At 39.8% G+C, this 21,732-nt stretch overlaps 1 protein-coding gene across 3 annotated transcripts in view; it reads left to right on the top strand.

Annotated features, from left to right (window-relative positions):
* LOC109927936 (glycoprotein endo-alpha-1,2-mannosidase-like) overlaps positions 1 to 21,372 on the top strand; it is a 57,069-nt gene extending 35,697 nt beyond the window's left edge. For all 3 annotated transcript variants that reach the window (XM_048597517.1, XM_048597518.1, XM_048597515.1), the window contains 3 exons: positions 95 to 204; positions 10,342 to 10,415; positions 18,486 to 21,372. In XM_048597517.1, coding sequence (XP_048453474.1) covers positions 95 to 204; positions 10,342 to 10,415; positions 18,486 to 19,122 — 821 coding nt within the window. In that variant the 3' untranslated portion in view covers positions 19,123 to 21,372. The remainder of the gene's footprint in view (positions 1 to 94; positions 205 to 10,341; positions 10,416 to 18,485) is intronic.
* Positions 21,373 to 21,732: the final 360 nt, after the last annotated feature.

Here is a 21,732-nt window from a genome sequence, read left to right as displayed (position 1 = left end):
ATTTATTATATGCTAACATCATGGAATGTGTTTGACAATACCCCATAATATAAGGGCTATACTGTTAAAACATGTCTATTCACTGTAACTGCAGGTGTGTTAGCTTTGTCCTGGTATCCACCTGGTTTGTCTGACGAGAATGGTGAACCCGCAGAAGATCTAGTACCAGTCATTTTGGAAGCTGCAAATAAATATCAATTAAAGGTATTTTAAATTTTTTTTTCAAGTGACGTTTCTAACAGGAATAAACTACTTTTACTGAACTTTCTGGATCCATAGTCCTACAAAGGTAACAATAAGCTGAAGTGAAGGTACACGATGATGTAACCTAATGTTCGGTTGGCCAATGCTGATCTATAAAAGCTGGAGACACACTTGCAGATAGCGGTGTAAGTGAGATTGTACCATTTATATTCACATCAGTTGCATTTATGATCTCATACCATTGTTACTCAAGACAAAAGCTGCAGTCCAAACAGCTGCTGCCAACTTTGTGTGAGGTTTTTTGTTTAGTTACTAATAAAGGGCTACAGACGTGAAAAAAACAATTGTGGAAAATTCAGTTGAAAGCTACACAAGTTGTTCTTCCCTTGAGTTGAATGCTGAGTGGTGTATCAATGCAAAATTTGTGTTTTCGAGAGCAGTAGTCCCAATGGATTCCTTGATTGATCCTGTCATTTAGTTGTATTTCTACTCATTGATAACAGTTTGTGTCTTGACTTATTCTGCTTCAGCTTATTATATTTGAGAGAAAGGAAGCTTTGTCTTGAATCTCTGTATGGTGGTGTTGCACTGCATATCTTTGTGTATGTGTGCTTGTTGCTACATCTGGTCGTGGTGTTCACAATAAACACAGCCTTTACCCTATGTAAGATATTCGTGGGTAACACGATCATAACAAATTTAAGTAGTTTCCAAGCAATCAAACTTTTCTGTAATAAAATAGCGGTTTCCAATTTTCTTTCGAGTTAAAACGATTAAAATTCAGCAAAAACTTGCATTTGTCTTTGTTGATTAATATGATCAGTAAGCAGTTTAGAGGCATGAAGAAAATAGTTGCGGAAGGAAAAGGATTAGGAAAAAATGGTTTCTTGGACACTGAAGATGATTGTGAGTGCGAAAGAGAAACTTCTGCGTGTTGACTTTGGATATTTAACTGTGGACCCCAGCGAGTGCAATTCCTTGGAGTAATTCAATGGACAAGGGTTATTGGGGTAGGTAGCTAGGTAACTTTTTTTAAAATGTAGTTGAAAAGGTGAGGAAGGCTAAAGCGTCGTGGCAATAAATACGTTGTGACTTTGGTTGCTGTTGAAAGGATATGGGGTTGTAGGTGGGTGGGGATTATGTAAAAAATCAGATTAGAGAGATCCAAACAGGAGACTAGGAAAGATTGAGCCACAGAACTGGGAGTATTTTAGTTAAAGGACATGAGGATAAAAGGGGACATTGTATTGGTAATTATTTAGAATACTGCATTTTTCTTTGAAGTTCTCTATTTGCTGCTCTTTGCCCATGGATTTGCACATTTAATTTTTAAATATATATTCACTTCCTTTTAGAAAGTTACTATTGAATCTGTTTTTACTCTAATTATAATAACTAGCTGTAGTAAAATCAGGAAATAATCTCATTCCAAATCCTGATAGTCTATTTATACCAGTTAAATGTGGTTAATTTGGTTCATAAGGGTGGATTTAATTTCATTTTAATCCAAACTAGCCCAGCAGAAAGCAGTGATAAAAATTAAGCTAAGTTTCCTCTTTTTACATTGAAAGCACTTAAATGAATTATTGGTAGCCATTCAGGTTTTTGTCCAATACCTATTTTCTTATGAATGGAACTTACAGTTCCTGTAAACAGACCATGTTTCTTTGGAGGCTAAAACCTGCTTATGTTGCCATCTGTGTATCCGCCATGAGCAAAATGCTTCGGCAAAATTCAATGCAAAATGGTCATCAGTTTATGATTTGATTATTAGGCAATGCTTTTCATTTATTTTCATACAATTTTGGCAAGATATTTTCTGTTTTAATTGTGTATAATAGCAAAAGTCTTGGTGAATGGGAAAAAAAAACTGTGCATCTTACTATCGGTAATATTTGTGATCAATAATAAATTATGTTCCCTTGAGTGGACTTGGGAAATTTCAGTTGCTGTTGTGTTTCCTTTATCTTTTGTGTTAACTGGTGGAATGTGAACATGACTGGTTAAGCCAGTATTTATTACCGATCCCTAGTTGCCCTTGAGAATGTAGCAATATGCTACCTTCTTAAACCGTAGGTGCAGAATATCAGATTTTAATAGAGTGAAAGGTTGAAGGAATGAATTGCTTATTATTTTTAAAGCAGCAGCCTCTGTCTCTGTAAAATCTACAAAGTAGAACATACTGCCAATGATTTGTCAGGAATTGTTACCCTTGTGCTAATTTCTGAAAATCTGCCTCTTTTAATGTATGTTACTTCTTTTAAAACAAATACTGTCTGAAATTTTTGGGTTGCAAATCCGAGTTATTTTACAGTAATAATAATGCGGACAAGAGAACTAATTCTGCTCGGTTCATTCTACCATTTCAACATTAGTTAACCTTTGAAGACAATTCACTAACAAACTGCAACAGGTTCTTCGGTTATACATTTTTGGAATGGCTTTTGAGAAATTTAGTTTGAAAATGAGAAAAGAAACACGCATGCAACGTGAGGCAGTTTTATTGTCATTGTTTAAAGTTAAATGGCATATCAATGACTTTTAGTTGTCCAGTTTTATTTTAATTTTATGGTTTGCAAATTTAAAGCCATCTCTCAATCAGAGAATAAAGGCTGGTGACTGGTTCCATCCAGTATGCGATAGTAGAATAACATTGTAGTAAAAAGCCAGCCCAGAGCCCAAGTGGGCAGTTTGAAACGAAGTAATTTTCTATAACATCTAAGCAAGATTAATTTCATGGATTTCTGAGATGTGCATTTGAACTAGATTAGTATGACTTTGATTTTTCAATGCCACTTTTTGGTATAATAGTTCAAATTTATGAACAAATTTTGTTCAATTGTTGATATAGCAAATCTATTTTTTGTGCTGTGCTATTATTGTTCACTGAAAAAGTTCTATTCTCCAAAATGTAAATAACTTAAAGTGACCAGATATGTGTGTGCTGGAGCTTCTGAAGGTCACAATGAAGCTAATGATGGCTCGGATCTTGTAGGAGTGAGTCATTTCTAGGCGCGCCAATAACTAGACATGTTTTAGGTATTTCAAGAAAAAGATTACCCACAAAGTTGCCAGAAGTATGAACTAATAACTGCATAGCCGGAACAATAGCCCATCTGAGAACTATGGCTGTTATCTCCACTTTAAAGAAAAGTGTGCCAGACAAGTTCAATGTTGTGACAGTACACGGAAGGCGCAACTCTTATGGATGCTAAGACAGTACAGCATTAATGGGCTGCACAAGAAATATCTTCAGAAGTGAAGAACACCCTCCTTGCTCTTGATACCAGCAAAGTCTTTTATTTGAAGCAATGTATGCAAGAACTAGCTGATGCCATTGATTCAGTCAGGGACATTTATTAGAGGTAGATCTTCAGCTAAATTAAGGGGATTATTCCTTTGGGATCCAAACCTCCACCAACAAAAGCAACAGTGCTGTACATATGCCATCTGCTGCAACATTTTGAATAGTGTCCAGCTCTTAATAAAAACTGAAAGAACTGTGGATGCTGTATATCAGGAACAAAAACAGAAGTTGCTAGATAAGCTCAGCAGGTGTGGCAGCATCTGTGAAGAAAAAAATCAGAGTTAACGCTTTGGGTCCGGTGACCCTTCCTCAGAACAGTATTGCTTATTGGGGTTTTCCCACATTTTTAGACTTTTTGTTTCCTGCCCTCTGTAGAGAAAATGGAAGCTTTCTACCTCGTTGTGAGCAAAGTAGTTCATTTCCTGCCTGTGCATTAGGCTATCAAAATGTGTGCCCTTTTCCATGAATTCATCTGGTGCCTGCAGTCTTGATGAATTCCTCCCAGCAGAACTGTGATTTAAATTATGATTTTCCCACTGTTATTGCAGTCTCAAATTCTCCTATCTTCTGTTAGATTCTGTCTAGTTTAATTTGTAAATTGTTAATATTGTCATCTTAAGTCTGCCTTATGACCTTCACAATGCTGAAACCTCAATATGTAGTACTTCTATGGCCCTTGACTTCCCTATTGCAGCTATATTTCATGTTTATTTGCTTATGGCAACAACATTAATGGTGAACTGGAGCTACTTTGTTTACTTCCTCTCTCGGCCTTTTTTAGGTGCCACTTAAATTAGAGTTTGGCCCAGCAGGGAATCTTAACTGTGCCCATGGAGCTCTGAGATGTTCGTCTCCTGGCCGAACCTCTAACTAGGGATCCTCTTTCAGATTCTCATTTCCTGTATAGTCTTTGAACTCATTTCACTGCAGCTTCTGCGCTCCTTTCCAGCATTATGACACTGAAACAGACAGCCACACCAAAATCTTTTGCCTGTATTTTCAACACAGTTTAAAAAGTCAAACACTCAGTGATCCTCAAAATTTCCCCACTGCTTCCCAATCAGATTTTTAAACTAATCAATACCAGACTTTGGTGTCTGGTATTGGTTATTGACAAACTTACAGCTTAACCAACAGAATTGACAATTTATTAATAATTCAGTGGGTTCAGCAGAGAAAAGTTGAGCAACAAGGTAGTCTATTCAATGTCTATGATTTAAACCGAATCTTCTTTGATTCTAGCCCCCACTCCCTCTCAAACGGACACAGTTAGGCTTTTGAAAAAAGAGATGGAACTGGCCAATTCAGATGAGCAGAGTCTACGATCTGTAACATCACAGGCACACAGCATTATATCTTGCCTTGGTTTCTGACAACACCATTCAATTCAAACAGCATCCAGTAGGCATCGAGAAATAGAATGTAGACTCCCTACAGTGTGGAATCAGGCCGTTCGGCACATCGAGTCCACACCAACCCTCTGAACAGCATACCACCTCGACCCATGCCTTCTACCCTATCCCTGTAACCCTGCATTTCCCATGGCTAATCCACCTAACCTGCATGTCCCTGGACACCATGAGCAAGTTAGCGTGGCCAATCCACCCAACCTGCACATCTTTGGACTGTGGGAGAAAACTGGAGCACCCGGAAGAAACCCACGTAGACACGGGGAAAGCATGCAAACTCCACACAGTCACCCGAGGATGGAATCAAACCTAGTTCCCTGGTGCTATGAGGCAGAAGTGCTAACCCCTGATCCACTGTGTCACCCTAACTATTAACTGAGATTCTATTCTTGATAAGTTGATAATTGGAGGATGACCAATCAAAGCTCCTTGTAGCTTTTGCAGCTACAATCCTTCTGACTTAAACACAATTCAAAACCCAATTCAAACTTTGGTTTCTCTTTCTGTTTCTTTTCAACATTCTGCTGTGAGGCCTCTGTTAATTTTCAAACATCTGCCATCTGTTTGAGTATAATGTACTTCCAGAACTGAAACATCTGAAGGGTTCTTTGAACAAGAATCAAATTGCAATTAACTTCCAGGTCTGGCCTCAAAAGCAAATATCAGCTTATTTTTGTTTTAAAGGAAATATGCTCTTAAATCTAAAGGTTACTTTCCCCTCTCAGCTCCTAGTTCTTAGCTCTGAACCAAAAATGATAATTAATAAAATAATGAGAAATCCAGGAAGGTTCTATGACCAGGTATGAAGTAAATTTTGTTGTTGGTTTTTCCACAAGCTCCTGGCACCTGTTCATTTGTTCAAGCATTTATTGCTGCTGACTGTCTGTCTGTATGAGTAGTTCTTAAAATTGTGAAATCTTTAAAGCTGTAAACTCATTTGGTAGTCCAGAAATTTATTATCTCGTGGGTCCAGTGGATTTCTTCACCATTGAACATTCTGTTCCTAAGCAATGAAACCCAGCACAGCCCACCATGCAGTATTTATGGGTCGAAGGACATTTACCACCACTTGAGAGAGATAATAGGAACTGCAGATGCTGGAAAATCTGAGATAACAAGGTGTAGAGCTGGATGAACACTGCAGGCCAAGCAGCATCATAGGAGCAGAAAGGCTGACGTTTCGGGCCTGCTTTTCCTTGATTGTGTCTCAGGGACTGTTTGGTTTCCAGTGATAGGAGCAACCACTAGTGAGTCTTAACATGATGTAGCTTATTACATGGTAGCAATTATGTAGAAGTTACCTTAGTTAGGCATTGTTACTAAGACTGCTGGAAGACAGATGACGCGTGTCTCATTCCAGATCCAGAGCTATTTTCTCAGTTCAGCAGTTTCCAACGCTAACCCTTTTAGAATTAAAAAGTGGAACCTTACATAACAATTTTCACATTTTGAATCTAATGCTAAGCTGCTGCTTGACTGGATCTTTTCAATTCCACAGGCCAGTTTCTCTAGATAAACCTCAAGTGCAGTGAGCAGTTCAGATCTCGGGTAATAAATTTATAAGACCAATTGATGATTACAACAGGGGGACAGATCTAGATCAAAGGGAATATGTTAAAAATTCAGGATTTTTCTTATGGAACTTATTTTAAATATCAGTCTATAACATAAATGCATTTAGGCAGAGGCTAGGTTAACCTTCCTATAGAGGGAGAAAAATACAAGTTCAAGTTGATAGGGTTACGTGTGTGTTGGAATGGGAGGTTGACTTGTATGGAACATAGCACCAGCATAGGCCAATTGGCTTCATTCTGTGTCTTAGGCACTAATAACTTGGTGTTCTCTCTTGGAGAGAAATTAGGATTCAATTAGGCCCCTTCGGAGAAATCCAGACATAGGGTTCTTGAACATTACATGTGGGAAACTTGTAAAAAGAAAAGTAGTGATGGGTAGAGATTTGTGTCAGGATTCAGGGTGGGTAGAAAGAGCTCATAGGGGAAGGGATAGATGGTAATTGTAATTCAGGTGGTTGGAGATAATGGTGTGACAGGACTGGGATTCATTCTTGGGTGGGGTTGGCACAGATAGTAGTACAGACGAGTCGACGCTCCAGCAAAGCAGCACTCCTGCAATATTGCACTAGGGGTGCTAATTTTCAGATGAGTATTTAAATCTAAGCGCATGGAGTTATCTTCTGATTAAAGCCATGGGGGATCTGCCAGTTGTGTATGTCACTTTTATACCTCATGCAACATCTCTGCGTTATCTCTTGGTTTGTTGGACCTTGTTGTATGCCCATTTGCTGCCACATTTCCTACTATAGAACAGTGACTACGCTTTTCAAAAGTACTGTTGGCTATACAGCTTTGAGATATCCAATGACTGTCAATGGGGCCATACGAATGCAAGTCTTTTTATCTGTTCTTCAATTAATAGGTTTTGGAAAAAAGACTAATTTTTCACTGACAAATGTTTTGCATTGGCAAGCACACTGCATATTTTATTTATCATAACTTTGGGTTCCTCATACTAGACTGGTTAGCAAAGTTAGATCGCATGGAATACAGGGAAAAGTAGCCATTTGGATACAGAGCTGGCTTGAAGGTAGAAGGCGGAGGGTGTTGGTAGAAGGTTGCTTTTCAAACTGGAGGCCTGTGACCATCAGTGTGCCACAGAATTGGCGCTGGGTCCACTGCTTTTTGTCATTTATATAAATGATTTGGATGTGAATATAGGAGGTATCATTATTAAGTTTGCAGATGACACCAAATTGGAGGTATATTGGATAGCAAAGAAAGTTACCTCTGAGTACGGCAGGATCTTAATCAGATGGGCTAATGGGCCGAGGAGTGGCAGATGGAGTTTAATTTAGATAAATGTGAAGTGCTGCATTTTGGAAAGGCCAATCAGGGCAGGACCTATAGATTTAACGGTAAGGTCCAAGGGAGTGTTGCTGAACAAAGAGACCTTTGGACTGCAGGTTCGTAGTTCCTTGAAAGTAGAGTCACAGGTGGATAGGATAATGAAGAAGGCATTTGATGTGGTATCTTTATTGGTCAGTGCATTGAGTATAGGAGTTGGGAGGTTATGCTGTTGCTGTACAGGACATTGGTTAGGTCGCTTTTGGAACTGCATGCAATTCTGGTCTCCCTGCTATAGGAAGGATGTTGTGAAACTTGAAAAGGTTCAGAAAAGATTTACAAGGATGTCGCTAGGGTTGGAGGGTTTGATCTATAGGGAGAATCATAGAGTCATAAAGGCATACAGAATAGAAACTGACCCTTCAGTCCAACTTGTCCGTGCTGACCAGATAGTTCAGGTAAATCTTGTCCCATTTGCCAGTATTTGGCCCACATCCCTCTAAACCCTTCCTATTTATATACCCATCCAGATACCTTTTAAATATTGTAATTGTACCAGCCTCCACCACTTCCTCTGGCAGCGCATTCCAGTCATGTGCCACCCTTGCATGAAAAAGTTGCCCCTTAGGTCCATTTTAAATCTCTCCCCTTTCACCTTAAACCTATGCCCTTTAGTTCTTGACTCCCCCACCCCAGGGAAAAGACCTTGTCTATTTATCCTATCCAGGCCCCTCATAATTTTACAAAACCTCTATAAGGTCACTCCTCAACCTCTGATTGTCCCGGGAAAATAGCGCCAGCCTATTCACCCTCTCGCTATAGCTCAAACCCTTGAACCCTGGCAACATCCTTGTAAATCTTTTCTGAACCCTTTCAAGTTTCACAACATCCTCCCTATAGCAGGGAGACCAAAAGTGGCCTAACCAATGTCCTGTACAGACTCAACGTGACCTCCCAGCTCCCATACTCAATGCACTGACCAATAAAGGCAAGCACACCAAATGCTGCCTTCACTATCCTTCACATGACTCCACTTTCAAGGAACAATGAACCTGCACTCGAAGGTCTCTTTGTTCGGCACCACTCCCCAGGACTGTACCATTAAGTGTATGAGTCCAGCCCTGATTTGCCTTTCCAAAATACAGTACCTCACATTTACATAAATTAAACTCTATCTGCCACTCCTCGGCCCATCTGATCAATATCCGGTTGTATTCAGAGGTTAACTTCTTTACTGTCCACTCCACCTCCAATTTTAGTATCATCTGCAAACTTACTAACCATACCTCCTATGTTCATTTAAATCATTTAAATAAATAACAAAAAGCAGTGGATCCAGCACCGATCCTTGTGGCGCACTAGTGGTCACAGGCCTCCAGTCTGAAAACAACCCTCCACCACCCTCTGTCTTCTACTTTCGAAACAGTTCTGCAGCCACATGGCTAGTTCTCCCTGTATTCCACGTGATCTGACCTTGTTCATCAGTCTACCCTGAGGAACCTTACTGAACGCCTTGCTGAAGTCCATATACATCGTGTCCACCGCTCTGCCCTCATCAATCCTCTTCATTACCTCTTCAAAAAACTGAATAGGCTGGGGCTATTTTCCTTGGACAGTCGGAAACTGAGGAGTGACCTTATTAGAAGTTTGTAAAATTGAGAGGCATGAATAGGGTAAATAGATACGGTCTTTTCCTTGGGGTAGGCGAGTCTAATACCAGAGGGCATAGGTTTAAGGTGAGAGGGGAAAGATTCAAAAAGGACCTAAGGGGCACCTTTTTCACGCAGAGGGCGAAGTGTGTATGGAATGAGCTGCCAGAGGAAGTGGTGGAGGCTGGTACAATTACAACATTTAAAAAGGCATCTGGATGGGTATGTGAATACGAAGGGGTTAGAGGAATATCGGCCAAATGCTGGAAAATGGGACTAGATTTATTTAGAATATCTGGTCGGCATGGATGAGCTGGACCAAAGTGTCTGTTTCCGTGCTATACGTCTCTATGACTCTATTGACAATAGGTTTTGGATAATGTTTTCTATCAATATTTTTTCTGTTTTCCTCCAATTTAACTTCTTGACCTTAGTGTTGTAATTAAATTTTATCACTACTGTAACCAACAGGGCAGTAGAAATCAGTCTTTCTTTATTGTTGCTAATGTCATAAAAGAAATCTATTAAAACTTGCCAAGCTTGCAATATGGGACTTGTTCCTTATTAAGTGATCCCTGGGTATATGGTATCTAATGTATATTGAGCTTCTGTATTTGGATTTTGAAATGCCTTTGCATTCATTCATTTTCCATATAATTATGCATTTTAATCATCAACATTCATTGATCATTCTTCATGAGGCTGCCAGAAGTAATCATTCTCTTTCAAAATGGAATACCACTGAATTCAAAAAAACTGCAAAACAAGTTAGAAACCATTCAAACCCAAGGGGAGTATTTAAGAATTTCACTTCAGAAGTTGGACACTGCTGCATTGTGATATAGATGTGTAATTATTCTGAAATAAAAACACTGTGGGCTTCTGACAATTGTAATCTTTTATTTTCGAAGGTCACCTTCCATATTGAGCCGTATGAAGGGAGAGAAAACACTTTATATAGTAATTTGAAGTACATCATTGACAAGTGAGTTTTTTTGATCAGTTTTTATGAACTGTTAATGCTGATTACAGTAAATTTTTATGAACTGTTAGTGCTGATTACAGTAATTTTTCACACCTTGTCTCACCCTTAAAAATATGTACAATGAATATGATTTACAGAACATAAAACACAGCCTGACGATATTGTAAATCAAATGAAAAGGCACAGTTTTCCATTTTAATTTGTAGTGAAGATATCTTGACATTGTAAAATAAATCAATACAATACAGCACAGGAACAGGCCCTTCAGTCCACCAAGCCTGCGCCGAATCCTAATGCTTGTTTAGACCCACTACTTATTGCCCATATGTGGTTTGTATCCCTCTGTTCGCCCCCTGTTCATATGTCTATTAAGATATGCCTTAAATGTTGCTAACATGCCTGCTTCCACCGTCCACTGGCAGTGCATTCCAGGCACCCACCACCCTCTTTGTGAAAAATGTTCCCCGCATTTCTCCCCTAAACTTTCTGCCTCCCACTTTGAATTTCAATATTGTGTATTGGAATGTGAGAAATACCTAGGCAAAAAGTAGTCACTTACAAAGGCACTTTTAAATACCAAACTATCCATTCCTCCATTCACCACAATGCCTCTGCAGCTTTTGCTCATTCAGTCATTGCCTTACCTCTATTTTTAGTGTTCTTGTCTCCAGTAAAATATTAATTGTCTCACATCCATGAGTATTTCTCCTTTGCCTGGCTCCTTTTTACAAACCCACAATTCCAAGGCATTTTGCAGACTTGTGTAATTGACATACAGATGCTTGCTATCAATCAGATAAGCTTGAGCTATTATCCCTCCATCTTCTGATCTGGCTGGAATATGTATGATACTATCTGGCCTCCCTGTCCTCTGCCAAAACTCTGCAATAGTGTAGCATCTTACAACAGAGTTAAGATATATTATGATTCATTTTTCTCTACAAAATGGCTCTTTTAACCTCTCTTTGCTCCCTTTTCCATATTCACCTCCAACAAAATTTTGGATAAGTTCAGAGTTTGTCATAACTATTTCCTTCTTTCCCACCAAGTCAAACCTCCCTCCAGTATAAAAAACATAAGAACTGTGGATGCTTAAATCAGAAACAAAAACCAAAGTTGCTGGAAAAGCTCAGCAGATCAGGTGGGATCTGTGAAGAGAAATCAGAGTTAACGTTTTGTGTCCAGTGACCCTTCCTCGGAACAGTTCTGAGGAAGGGTCACTGGACCCAAAACATTAATTCTGGCATTTTCTTCACAGATGCTGCCAGACCTGCTGAGCTTTTCCAGTAACTTATGGTTTTGCTCCATCAAGTCTGTCCTCTTGCCATTTTGAAAGCCGTCTTGTTCATGTGACTCGGTCTCTTGCCACCTTGAATCCATTCTCATTAAACTATTACTGTTTACCAATGAGCCCATTCTTATGAAAGTACAAAGAAAAGGGATCCAGAAAAAGATATCAATTAACCCTGCCCATTTCACTCAGTGACAGCTTCAAGATCTTTAAAACTATCCCACTCCATACAGACTGCTTCTCCTACAGTCACCACCCGGATTCTCTCCATTTTTTTCCTTCTGTGCAAACTTCCAAGGTCTGTGTGCAGCATCGACATTCAGAACTTGAACTCGGTGCTGCGATCTGTTGAGAGAATTTAATCAATATCAATATTAAAATAAAAATCAAGTACGTCAATTTAGGCAAAGTTGTAGGAAATTCCTCTCGATTCTTGCAGGTAACCAAGCAATTTTGTGTCTGATGGGAACTTTACTGGAAGTACTAGTGTGCTAACAGCTATACTTCTAGTTTCCAAAATGAAGTCTAACCAAAGCATTCAGTTTGGTTTTCTTGTAATTCTAAAAGTAGAATTGTGATCTGCAATATGGTATTCAAATCTTGAGTCATTATTTGATTTGACATGTTCTGTGCCTGAACTTAATTTCATAGTTTGTATGAAGCTTAAAAATATCAATAAAGTTCATGAATTATACCAGTTAGAATACAGATGAATTATTTGGCTAATCACCCTGTGAAGGAGCTGGAGCTGTCTGTCTAAGTCAATATTCCTACTTTTTCCTTGTACTGTCAATGCTAATATTTTTACTTGTATTTGTTTCAATTTGTCACTTATGGTGATGCATTCTATAATGATACGAGCCTTTAAATCATTTCTTTTAACCTTTTCCTTTTGTTTTCCTGGTGAAAAATTTAGACTTCCTTATGTTCTGATATCTAATAAATGACACATTCAAAATATATTTTGAGCACCAAGTGTGATTAGGATAAAACTTCGTTTACCATTTGCATTGATTTCTAATTGAGCAATATAACATTAAAATAATATAAATACCTGTGTAACTTTTGATCATAATGTTGATAGTCAAAATAGCTAATCAGTACTTTTGAGACTGCTATTTAAAAGAATTATCTTTCTAAACTTGTCGTGCAATATGTAGTGCCAGTTATTTAGCTTCCACAACCAGAAATTTTCTGTATTAATGCATATTGGGCAATTGTTTTATAAGCAAAGTATTTTTTAAAAAGCCTCTTCCTGCAAAATTGCCTGTTACGAATGTAAAATACAAGATTTTCTACTTTTTGTTTTTTTTTAAAATCACCTCAACAATTGTATTACTGTAGATTCAGTCTGTCACTTTTCATTACTGAATCTGGAAGATTAACATTGGTGAGGTGTTTAACTACCGCAGGTGTTCAAGGGCACATAAAACTGCATAATTTGCACTGGCATTCTATCCAGGCATGCATATTTTCATTAGAGCTTGCCTTTTTTCTAATGGCAAACATGTCCGTACTTGTCCTTTTTCCAGCCCACTCCCATCCCCAGCTATAATACAGCAGCCTGATTAGAGCAGCTGTTTTAGAATAAACTCCGAGTATGTCACTGTCCTTGATTTCACTTGTAATTTGTTAGTGAATGATTTGTTTTTTGTTATTCGATCATAGGATGTGGAAGTTGCTGGCTGACCAGCTTTCATTGTCCATCCTTAGTTACCCTTGAGATGGTGATGTTGAACCATCTTCTTGAGTCACTGCAGCCCATGTACTTTAGTTTGACCCACAATGCCCTGGGGGAAGGAATTCCAGGATTTTAACCCAGTGACAGTGAAAGAACAGTAATATATTTCCAAGTCAAAATGGTGAGTGCTTGGAGGGGAAATTGCAGGTGATGGTGTTTCCATATATCCGCTGCCTTTGTCCCTCTAGATGGAAGTGGTCATGGGTTTTGAAGGTGCTGTCAAAAGATGATGAATTTTTGCACTGCATCTTGTAGAGAGTACACACTGCTGCTACAGAGTGACAGTGGTGGAGGGAGTAGGTGCTTGTGATTGTGGTGAAAATGAAGCTGGCTACTTTGTCCTGGATGGTGTCAAGCTTCTTGAGTGTTTTTGGTGCTGCACTCATGGGCAAGTGGAGAGTATTTCATCAGACTCTTGACTTGAGCCTTGTAGATGGCTTTGTGGAGTAAGGAGATGAGTTACTTGCTGCAATTTGCCTAGCCTCTGACCTGCTGTTGTATCCTCTGTATTTATACAGTGAGTCTAGTTAAGCTTCTGATTAATGGTAACCCCTAGGATGTTGATAATGTTTGATTCAGTGATAGTAATTTCACTGAATGCCAAGAGGCAGTGGTTAGATCGTCTCTTATCGAAGATGGTTGTTGCCTTGCGTTTGTGCAGAGCAAATGTCACTTGATTTTTCAGCCCAGATCTTGTTGCATTTGAACGTGGACTGCTTCAGTATCTGATGACTCACAAATGGTGCTGAACATTGTGCAGTTATTAGCGAACATCCCAACTTCTGACCTTATGATGGAGGAAAGGTCATTGATGAAGCAATTGCAGATGGTTGGGCGGAGGAAACTACCCTGAGGAGCTCTCACAGAGATGTCCTGGAGCTGAGATGACTAATCGTGTGCAACTTCAACCATCCTACTATGCGCCAGGTATGACTCCAACTAATGGAGAGCTTGACCCTTGATTTCAATTGATTTCAGTTTTGCTAGGGCTCCTTGAGGCCACGTTGTGTCTACTGCGGTCTTGAAGTCAAGGGCTGTCCCTCCCATCTCACCTCTGGAATTCAGCGCCTTTGTCCGAATTTGCACCAAGGCAGTAATGAAGTCAGGAGCTGAGGCACCCTGGTGGAACCCAAACTGGGCATCAGTGAGCAGTTTGATGACACCTTCCATTGCTTTACTGATGGTTGAGAGTAGACTGATGGGGAGTTTGGATTAGTTCTGCTTTTTGTGTATAGGACATACCTGGGCAATTTTTCATATTGTTGGGTAGATGCTAGTGTTCCAGCTGCATTTCAACAGCTTGGCTAGGGGAGTGGCAAGTTCTGGAGAACACATCTTCAGTACTATTGATGGATTAGCGCCCTTAGCCTTTGAATTGCCCAGTGACTCCAACTGTTTCTTGATATCACGCGGTGTGAATTAAATTTGCTGAAGACTTGTATCTGTGATCTGGGGAGGGACCACTGGAGGAGGCTGAGATGGATCATCTACTTGACAATTCTGGTGAGGATTTTTGAGTGCTTCAGCCTTATCTTTTGCACTGATGTGTTCAGGTGTTCCATCATTGATGATGAGGATATTTTTGGAGCCATCTCCTCCATTGAGTTGTTTAATTATCCACCACTACTGGATGTGGCAGGACTGCAGAGCTTAGATCTGATCTGTTGGTTATGGGATTGCTTAGCTCTGCCTGTCACTTGCTGTTTATATTATTTAGTGTGCAAGTATTCCTATTTGGTATCTTCACCAGGTTGACACCTCATTTTTAGGTATGGTTTGTTTCTGGCATGTCTTCCTGTCCTCTCAATTGAACCAGGGTTGGAGAACAATTCTGCTGCTGTTTATGGCCCACAATACCTCATGGGTGCCCAGGCTTGAGTTGGTAGATCTGTTTAAATTCTGTCCTATTTTGCATGGCAATAGTGCCACACAACACGATAGAGTGGATTCTCGATGTGAAGGTGGGACTTCGTCTCCGCAAGGACTGTGCAATGATCACTCTTATTGATACTGTCATGGCTGGATGCATCTGCAGCTGGCAGATTGGTAAGTTTGAGGTGAAGTTTGTATTCCCTCTTACTGGTCCCTTACCACCTGCCGTAGCCCCAGCCTAACAGCTATGTCCTTGAGGACCCAAGCAGCTCAAGCAGAAGTGCTGCTGCTAAACCACTCCTGGTGGTGAACAATTGAAATAACTGCACAAAGGCCGGTATCCAGTTACCAACTTATCCTTTATTTATTTGTGCACAGTACACTGGCTGTGGCCAGCCAGCTCGGAGTCAGTCGCCTGGACTGAGGACATTCTAATCTCCTGGTTGTATTGGTTAGCCAAGGCTTTTGTGATTGGCTCAGGTTAACAACCCCAATCAGCAACCTCGTAGTCAACGAGGACAACCTGGTTCCAATCACTACAATATTGCAATCCCCCGGCTAGCGTGCATTTTGCACTCTTGCCATCTCGGTCCTTCCTCCAAGTGTTGCTCATCATAGAGGAGCGCTGATTCATCATCCAAGGGAAGATTGTTTGTGGTCATCAGCAGAAGATTTCCTTACCCATGTTTAACCTGAAGCCACGTGACTTCATGGGATCTGAGTCAATGTCATGGATTCCAGGGCAACTGCCTCCTGACTGTATACCGCTGTGCTGCCACCTCTACTGGGCTTGTCCTGCTGGTGCAACAGGACATATCCAGGGATGGTGATGGTGGTGTCTGGGACTTACTCATGCAGATGGAATCATATCTTACAGACATTGTCAGGCTGTTGCTTGACTTGTCTGTAAGACAGCTTTCCCGGTTTTGGCACGAGCCCCTGGATGTAAGTTGGGAGGACTTTGCAGCTTTGACCTGGCTATTTTTGCCATTGTTGCGGCTGCTTTGGGCCAATGCCAGGTAGTTTGTACAGTTCCATTTCTTTCTTGAGACTTTGTAGGAATTGATACAACTGAATGCGTTGCTAGCCTATTTCAGAGGCAGTTAAGAGTCAATCACATTGCCACGGGTCTGGAGTTGGATGTAGGCCACATCGTGTGAGGATGGCAGATTTCCTTCCCTGAAGGACATTAGTGAGCCAGGTGGGTTTTTCTGATGGTCAATAATGGTTTCATTCTCATCAGAAGATTCTTAATTATAGTTATTTTATTGAATTCAAATTCTACCGTCTGTTGTGGCGGGATTCAAACTCAGGTCCCCAGAACACTAGCTGAGTTCCTGGATTAGTAGTATCGGCCATTGCCTCCCTTTTGCTATTTCTGTTTTACTCCTGCAAACTAACTTCAATTTCTTCAGAATAATGCGCAAAAAAGGTAATTTGATCTATCATGCTGCCACTGATGTGAAAGACTGTCTACTTAGTCCTATTCCCCTATCTTTCACTCCTTTTAAGTGGTTATCCTGTTCCATTTGAAAATTATTCATAAATTCTCCTTCTACAATCCTTTGTCTGTACATTCTTGATTAAAATCACTTGTTGCTTTTCAAAGAAAAGGCTTGATTTTCTTTTGGATCTTTTGCCTCCCTTTAAAATTACACTGTTTAATTACAAATGTGGAGTATGGCATTTTGGTAAAACCAACAAGGGCAGGACTTGAAACAAAAGGGGTGGAAGCTCAGCAGGGCTGGCAGCATCTGTGAAGAAAAAAATCAGTTAATGTTTCGGGTCTGGTGACCTTTCTCAGGTTCTTGGCATACAGGTTTTGAGGAAGGGTCACCGGACCCGAAACGTTAACTCTGATTTTTTTTTTCTTCACAGATCCTGCCAGACCTGCTGAGCTTCCAGCAACTTCTGTTTTTGTTCCAGATTTACAGCATCCACAGTTCTTTCCATTTTTAATGGCAAGACTTATATGATAGGGCTCTGGGTAAAATTCTTTGAAATTTGTGTCACAAGTAGACAGGATTTGTTAAGAAGGTATTTCGCACGCTTGCCATCACTGCTCAGACCTTTGAATGTAAAAGTTGGAACGTCATGTTAAGGTTGCACAGGACGCTGGTGAGGCCTTTTCTGGAGTATTGTGTACAACTGTGGTCGCCCAGCTGTAGGAAACGTATTATTAAATTGGAGAGACTTCAGAAAAGATTTACCGCAATGTTGCTGGGAATAGAAGGTTTGAGATATAAAGATAGGCTGTAACTTTGTTCCCTGGAGCATAAGAGGTTGAGGGTTCACCTTAAAATCATGGGCGTCGATAAGATGAACAGCAAGGATCTTTTCTCTAGGGTGGGGAGTTTAAAACTAGGAGGCTTATTTTTAAGGTGAGTGGAGAAAGATTTGAAAAGGACTTGGGGCAATGTTGTTTTTTTTTCTCCCGAGAATTTTTTTTAATAAATGGAATGAACTGCCAGAGGAAGTGGTGAGTGTAGGTACAGTTGAAACATTTTGAAGACTTATCATGGTTAAGTACATGAATAGGAACAGTTTGGAGGGATATTGACCAAATGCAGGCAAGTGGAGCTAGTTTGGTTTGGAAACACAGTCAGCGTGGACTAGTTGGACCAAAGGGTCTCTTTCCATGTTAAATGACTCCATACTATTATCTTTTCATTCTTAGCAAATAGCGTTCTTAGCATTTTTCAATTCTATGCATTAAGTTGTATCTGTGCCTGTCTAGTATATCTCTGTCACCCAGACGTCTATTACTCTTTACCTTACTGACTACATTTCAGTTTTACATTTTTGGCAAACTGTGATATTATGTCCAACATACCTCAGTCCAGGTCATTGGCGTTTATGAAAAAGAGCAGTGCTTCCAACATAGGTCACAGTTTGTATTTCCCCTCACCCTGTTTTGAAAAAGTGAGCAATCATTACTTTCTGTTTACTGCCTTTAGCCCATTTCACATCCACACTGCCGTCGACTGCCCACAAATCCCAATGCTTTGTTTGCAGGATTAGAGCTTGTTAATGAATGTTGCAAAGTTAAATTCAGTGCTTGCATTACAAATGGACAGCATTTACTGGATTGTAATGTTGAAATTGAATGCTATATTTGTGGTCAAATCATGTGAATAATACTGATTTTTTTTTTCCTTCTGTGTAGATACGGATCCCATCCTGCATTTTATAGGTACAAGACTAGCGCCGGAAGAAATCTTCCAATGTTCTACATTTATGACTCATACTTAATAAGCCCAGGATCTTGGGCCAATCTTCTCTCGGTATCTGGATCTCACAGTCTTCGAAACACTCAATATGATGCACTATTCATTGCCCTAATTGTAGAAGAAAAGCATAAAAGTGAAATTCTTCAGGCTGGTTTTGATGGAATGTACACGTACTTTGCAACAAATGGATTCTCCCATGGCTCTTCCCACCACAACTGGCAAGCAATAAAAGATTTCTGTGACAGTAATAACCTTATGTTTATCCCGAGTGTAGGACCAGGCTATATAGACACTAGCATAAGGGCTTGGAACAATCACAATACTAGGAACCGAGTCAATGGCAAGTATTATGAGACTGCTTTAAGTGCTGCCCTCCTAGTGCGTCCAGAAATAATCACTATAACTTCCTTTAATGAATGGCATGAAGGGACTCAGATTGAAAAAGCTGTTCCCAAAAAGTCCAGTCAGTTAGTTTATCTGGACTATCTGCCTCACAAGCCAGACATCTACCTAGAGCTGACTCGTAAATGGGCAGAAAAGTTTCACAGGGAGAAAGAACAATGGTTGATGTGACATCTTTGTGTCTTGAGAATGGGAATAGAGTAATTTTGAGGTCTAGCATCAAATATTACAAAGAATTTTGTTTTAGAGTGGGTTAACTCTGGAGGAAATTTAAGTTGTTTTTGGGTCATTCGGATCATCTTATAATGAAGTCCTGTGAAATTGTTGATTGAAAGAAATGAGTTATTATGTTTGGTTAGAAAATACCGTACACTGAAAGTGTGACATTTATGAAACTTTAAATGATATTGAAAGCAGCAACTTAGGTTAAGTATTGTTTTATCGGTGCAAGTCCATGTTACCATTCTTAATTTGTAGTCCTGAGTCAAATGTCTGCAGTGAGCTCAACCATCGAGAGTATTATTCAGACTCCATTTCTATCATGAGGTATGCCTGTGTGCATGGTGGTAGTGATCATGAACAGTAATTTTGAATGGTTAGTTTCCTTCCAACCCAGAGGTGCGAAGAGCAATAGTTTTACGAGTACCACAGCACAAACCAGGTGTCTAAACCAGGACCCTCCTGTGTGTCGTGTATAGCTCAGTGTTGCAATGTCGTGAATTTACCAACTGAGCTACCAATAGCAGCTATTGATTAATTTACTTAAATTATAAATTTTTAATTTCAGTTGTTGTTAGAACACTTAACGTATCTCAGCATTTGGAGGCTTTTTATTGCATAGATTGGAGAATGCCAGATTAGGTTTTCTGGTGAGGTAAGTGATGCATCCAACTTGCATTGAACCTCTCCCCATTTTTTTTTATTTCAATTGTTGTTACCAATGAATGTTACAAAATGTTTATATTGTTCTGGATTCACGTCCAGTAAAGAGTTTCTCTTGTGTCTTCCAGCATCCACACTGCAAAGAGGCTACTTGAGAATAAATTGTGCTGAGGTTTGGGAAGGATGGACTTAGAGTTTAATACTTTCTTTTTTCCAGGTAGTATTGGGGTCAGGAATGAATGCCAGGAGGTACAGAATTTCACACTGCTGCTGGCATACTGGTTCCTTGATCCTATCCCGGACAGATTTCTCATGACTGGGTCAGCCTCCGAGTTTGCAAAAAGAATGGGGTCAAGTTAGCTGTCTCTCTTGCTGTCCACGTTCTGTCCAACAGCAAGAGTTTAGCTGTTACCCTCAACTGGGCAGCAGGCTTTCCCTCAGACCATTACTTGGTCACTCCAGAAATAATCACACTGTATGATTGTATTTTGTCACACACAGAAGGATTCTGACCTCCAGTTGAGGCTGATGGCAAGGTTTAGAAGCCCAGAGGCAAAATCTTGCCGTTAATGTATCTCTGCACAAACCTGTGAAATTATCCATATTTCTTGGGACCTTTTCCAAGTTTGAGAAATTATCACAAATTTAATTGGTGTTATTTAAATTTCCTATACAATGCTGTAGTTGGTCAATTTGCCAGCTGTGTATTCCAGACTTTGACACTTGAATTTTTTCATGCTTTTTATGTTTGTTACTACACCTGTGGATTTCTTTATTTGTTGATCTAGTAGTGAATGGTTGTCAGGTTTCAAAATCAAATTTGAGAATGTTTTTGTTTATTTAATGACTTGAATTATGACAACATCTCAGCATTTTTAATACAGCAGTCTGAAATGGGACAAGTTTATTTGCTCTTAACTAGCCCTTTTGAGTATGCAAAAATTACACAGTGTCTAAGTTTTCCAAATGTTTATCTTAAGGACCAGATATTTTCCAATGCTGCTATAACATTTGTGCAGTTAGGTCTGTTGTTTTATGATTTACTTCCCAAGCTAAAGTAAAATTTAGTCAGTAATGGGATTCTGAAATGGTGAACTGAGAATTCGTAAGAACTTTTTTATTCTGGTAGCAGTTTCAATGCTTATATTTTGAATATGCACTGGTAATTTTTTTCTCTGAAGTTAATTTTTTAATTAACTATCACATGTCCAAATTCACAGACTTTAATTGTATTTTAATGGATCCCGTCAGCATCATTTTGTGATTTACATGTTTAATTTGGAAAGCATGTTGACCCAAGTATAAGTATAATTAATCATTTGTAACTTTCCCCAGTGTAGGCGGGTTTTACATTCTCGTGTTTATATTTTTCCTGGAGTTAAGGAGTCACTCAAGATATTTCCAACTTTCTCCTTTCTCTTCAATTGCTACCCCATAATGGGCAGTACTGTGGCTCAGTGGTTAGCACTGCTGCCTTAACAGCATGAGAGACCCGGGTTCAATTCCACCTCCAGGCAATTGTCTGTGTGGCGTTTGCATGTTCTCCCAATGTCTTTGGGTGCTCCGGTTTCCTCCCACAGTCCAAAGATGTGCGGGTTAGGGTGGATTGGCCATGCTAAATTGCCTGTAGTGTCCAGTGATGTGCAGGCTAGGTGGGTTAGCCAAGGGAAGTGCAGGATTACAGGGACAGCGTAAGGCGGTTTGGGTCTGGGTGGGATGTTTTTCGGAGGGTTGGTGTGGATTCGAATAGGCCAAATGGCCTGCTTCCACAAATTCTATTATAATAGTACAGGAAAAATGGTATTCCATAATTGTTAAAGTGATGCACAAAGTTTCTGGTCTTCAAGGGCAATTCTATTAGCTCATAGTGTCAGTGAGGACCCTTTCATAGATATTTCA

The sequence above is a fragment of the Rhincodon typus genome, chromosome 5 (assembly GCF_021869965.1).
Source record: "Rhincodon typus isolate 14 chromosome 5, sRhiTyp1.1, whole genome shotgun sequence".
In the NCBI taxonomy this organism is placed as follows: Eukaryota; Metazoa; Chordata; class Chondrichthyes; order Orectolobiformes; family Rhincodontidae; genus Rhincodon; species Rhincodon typus.
The sequence above is the reverse complement of the archived record's forward strand: the minus strand, read 5'-3'. Positions and strand labels throughout refer to the sequence as shown.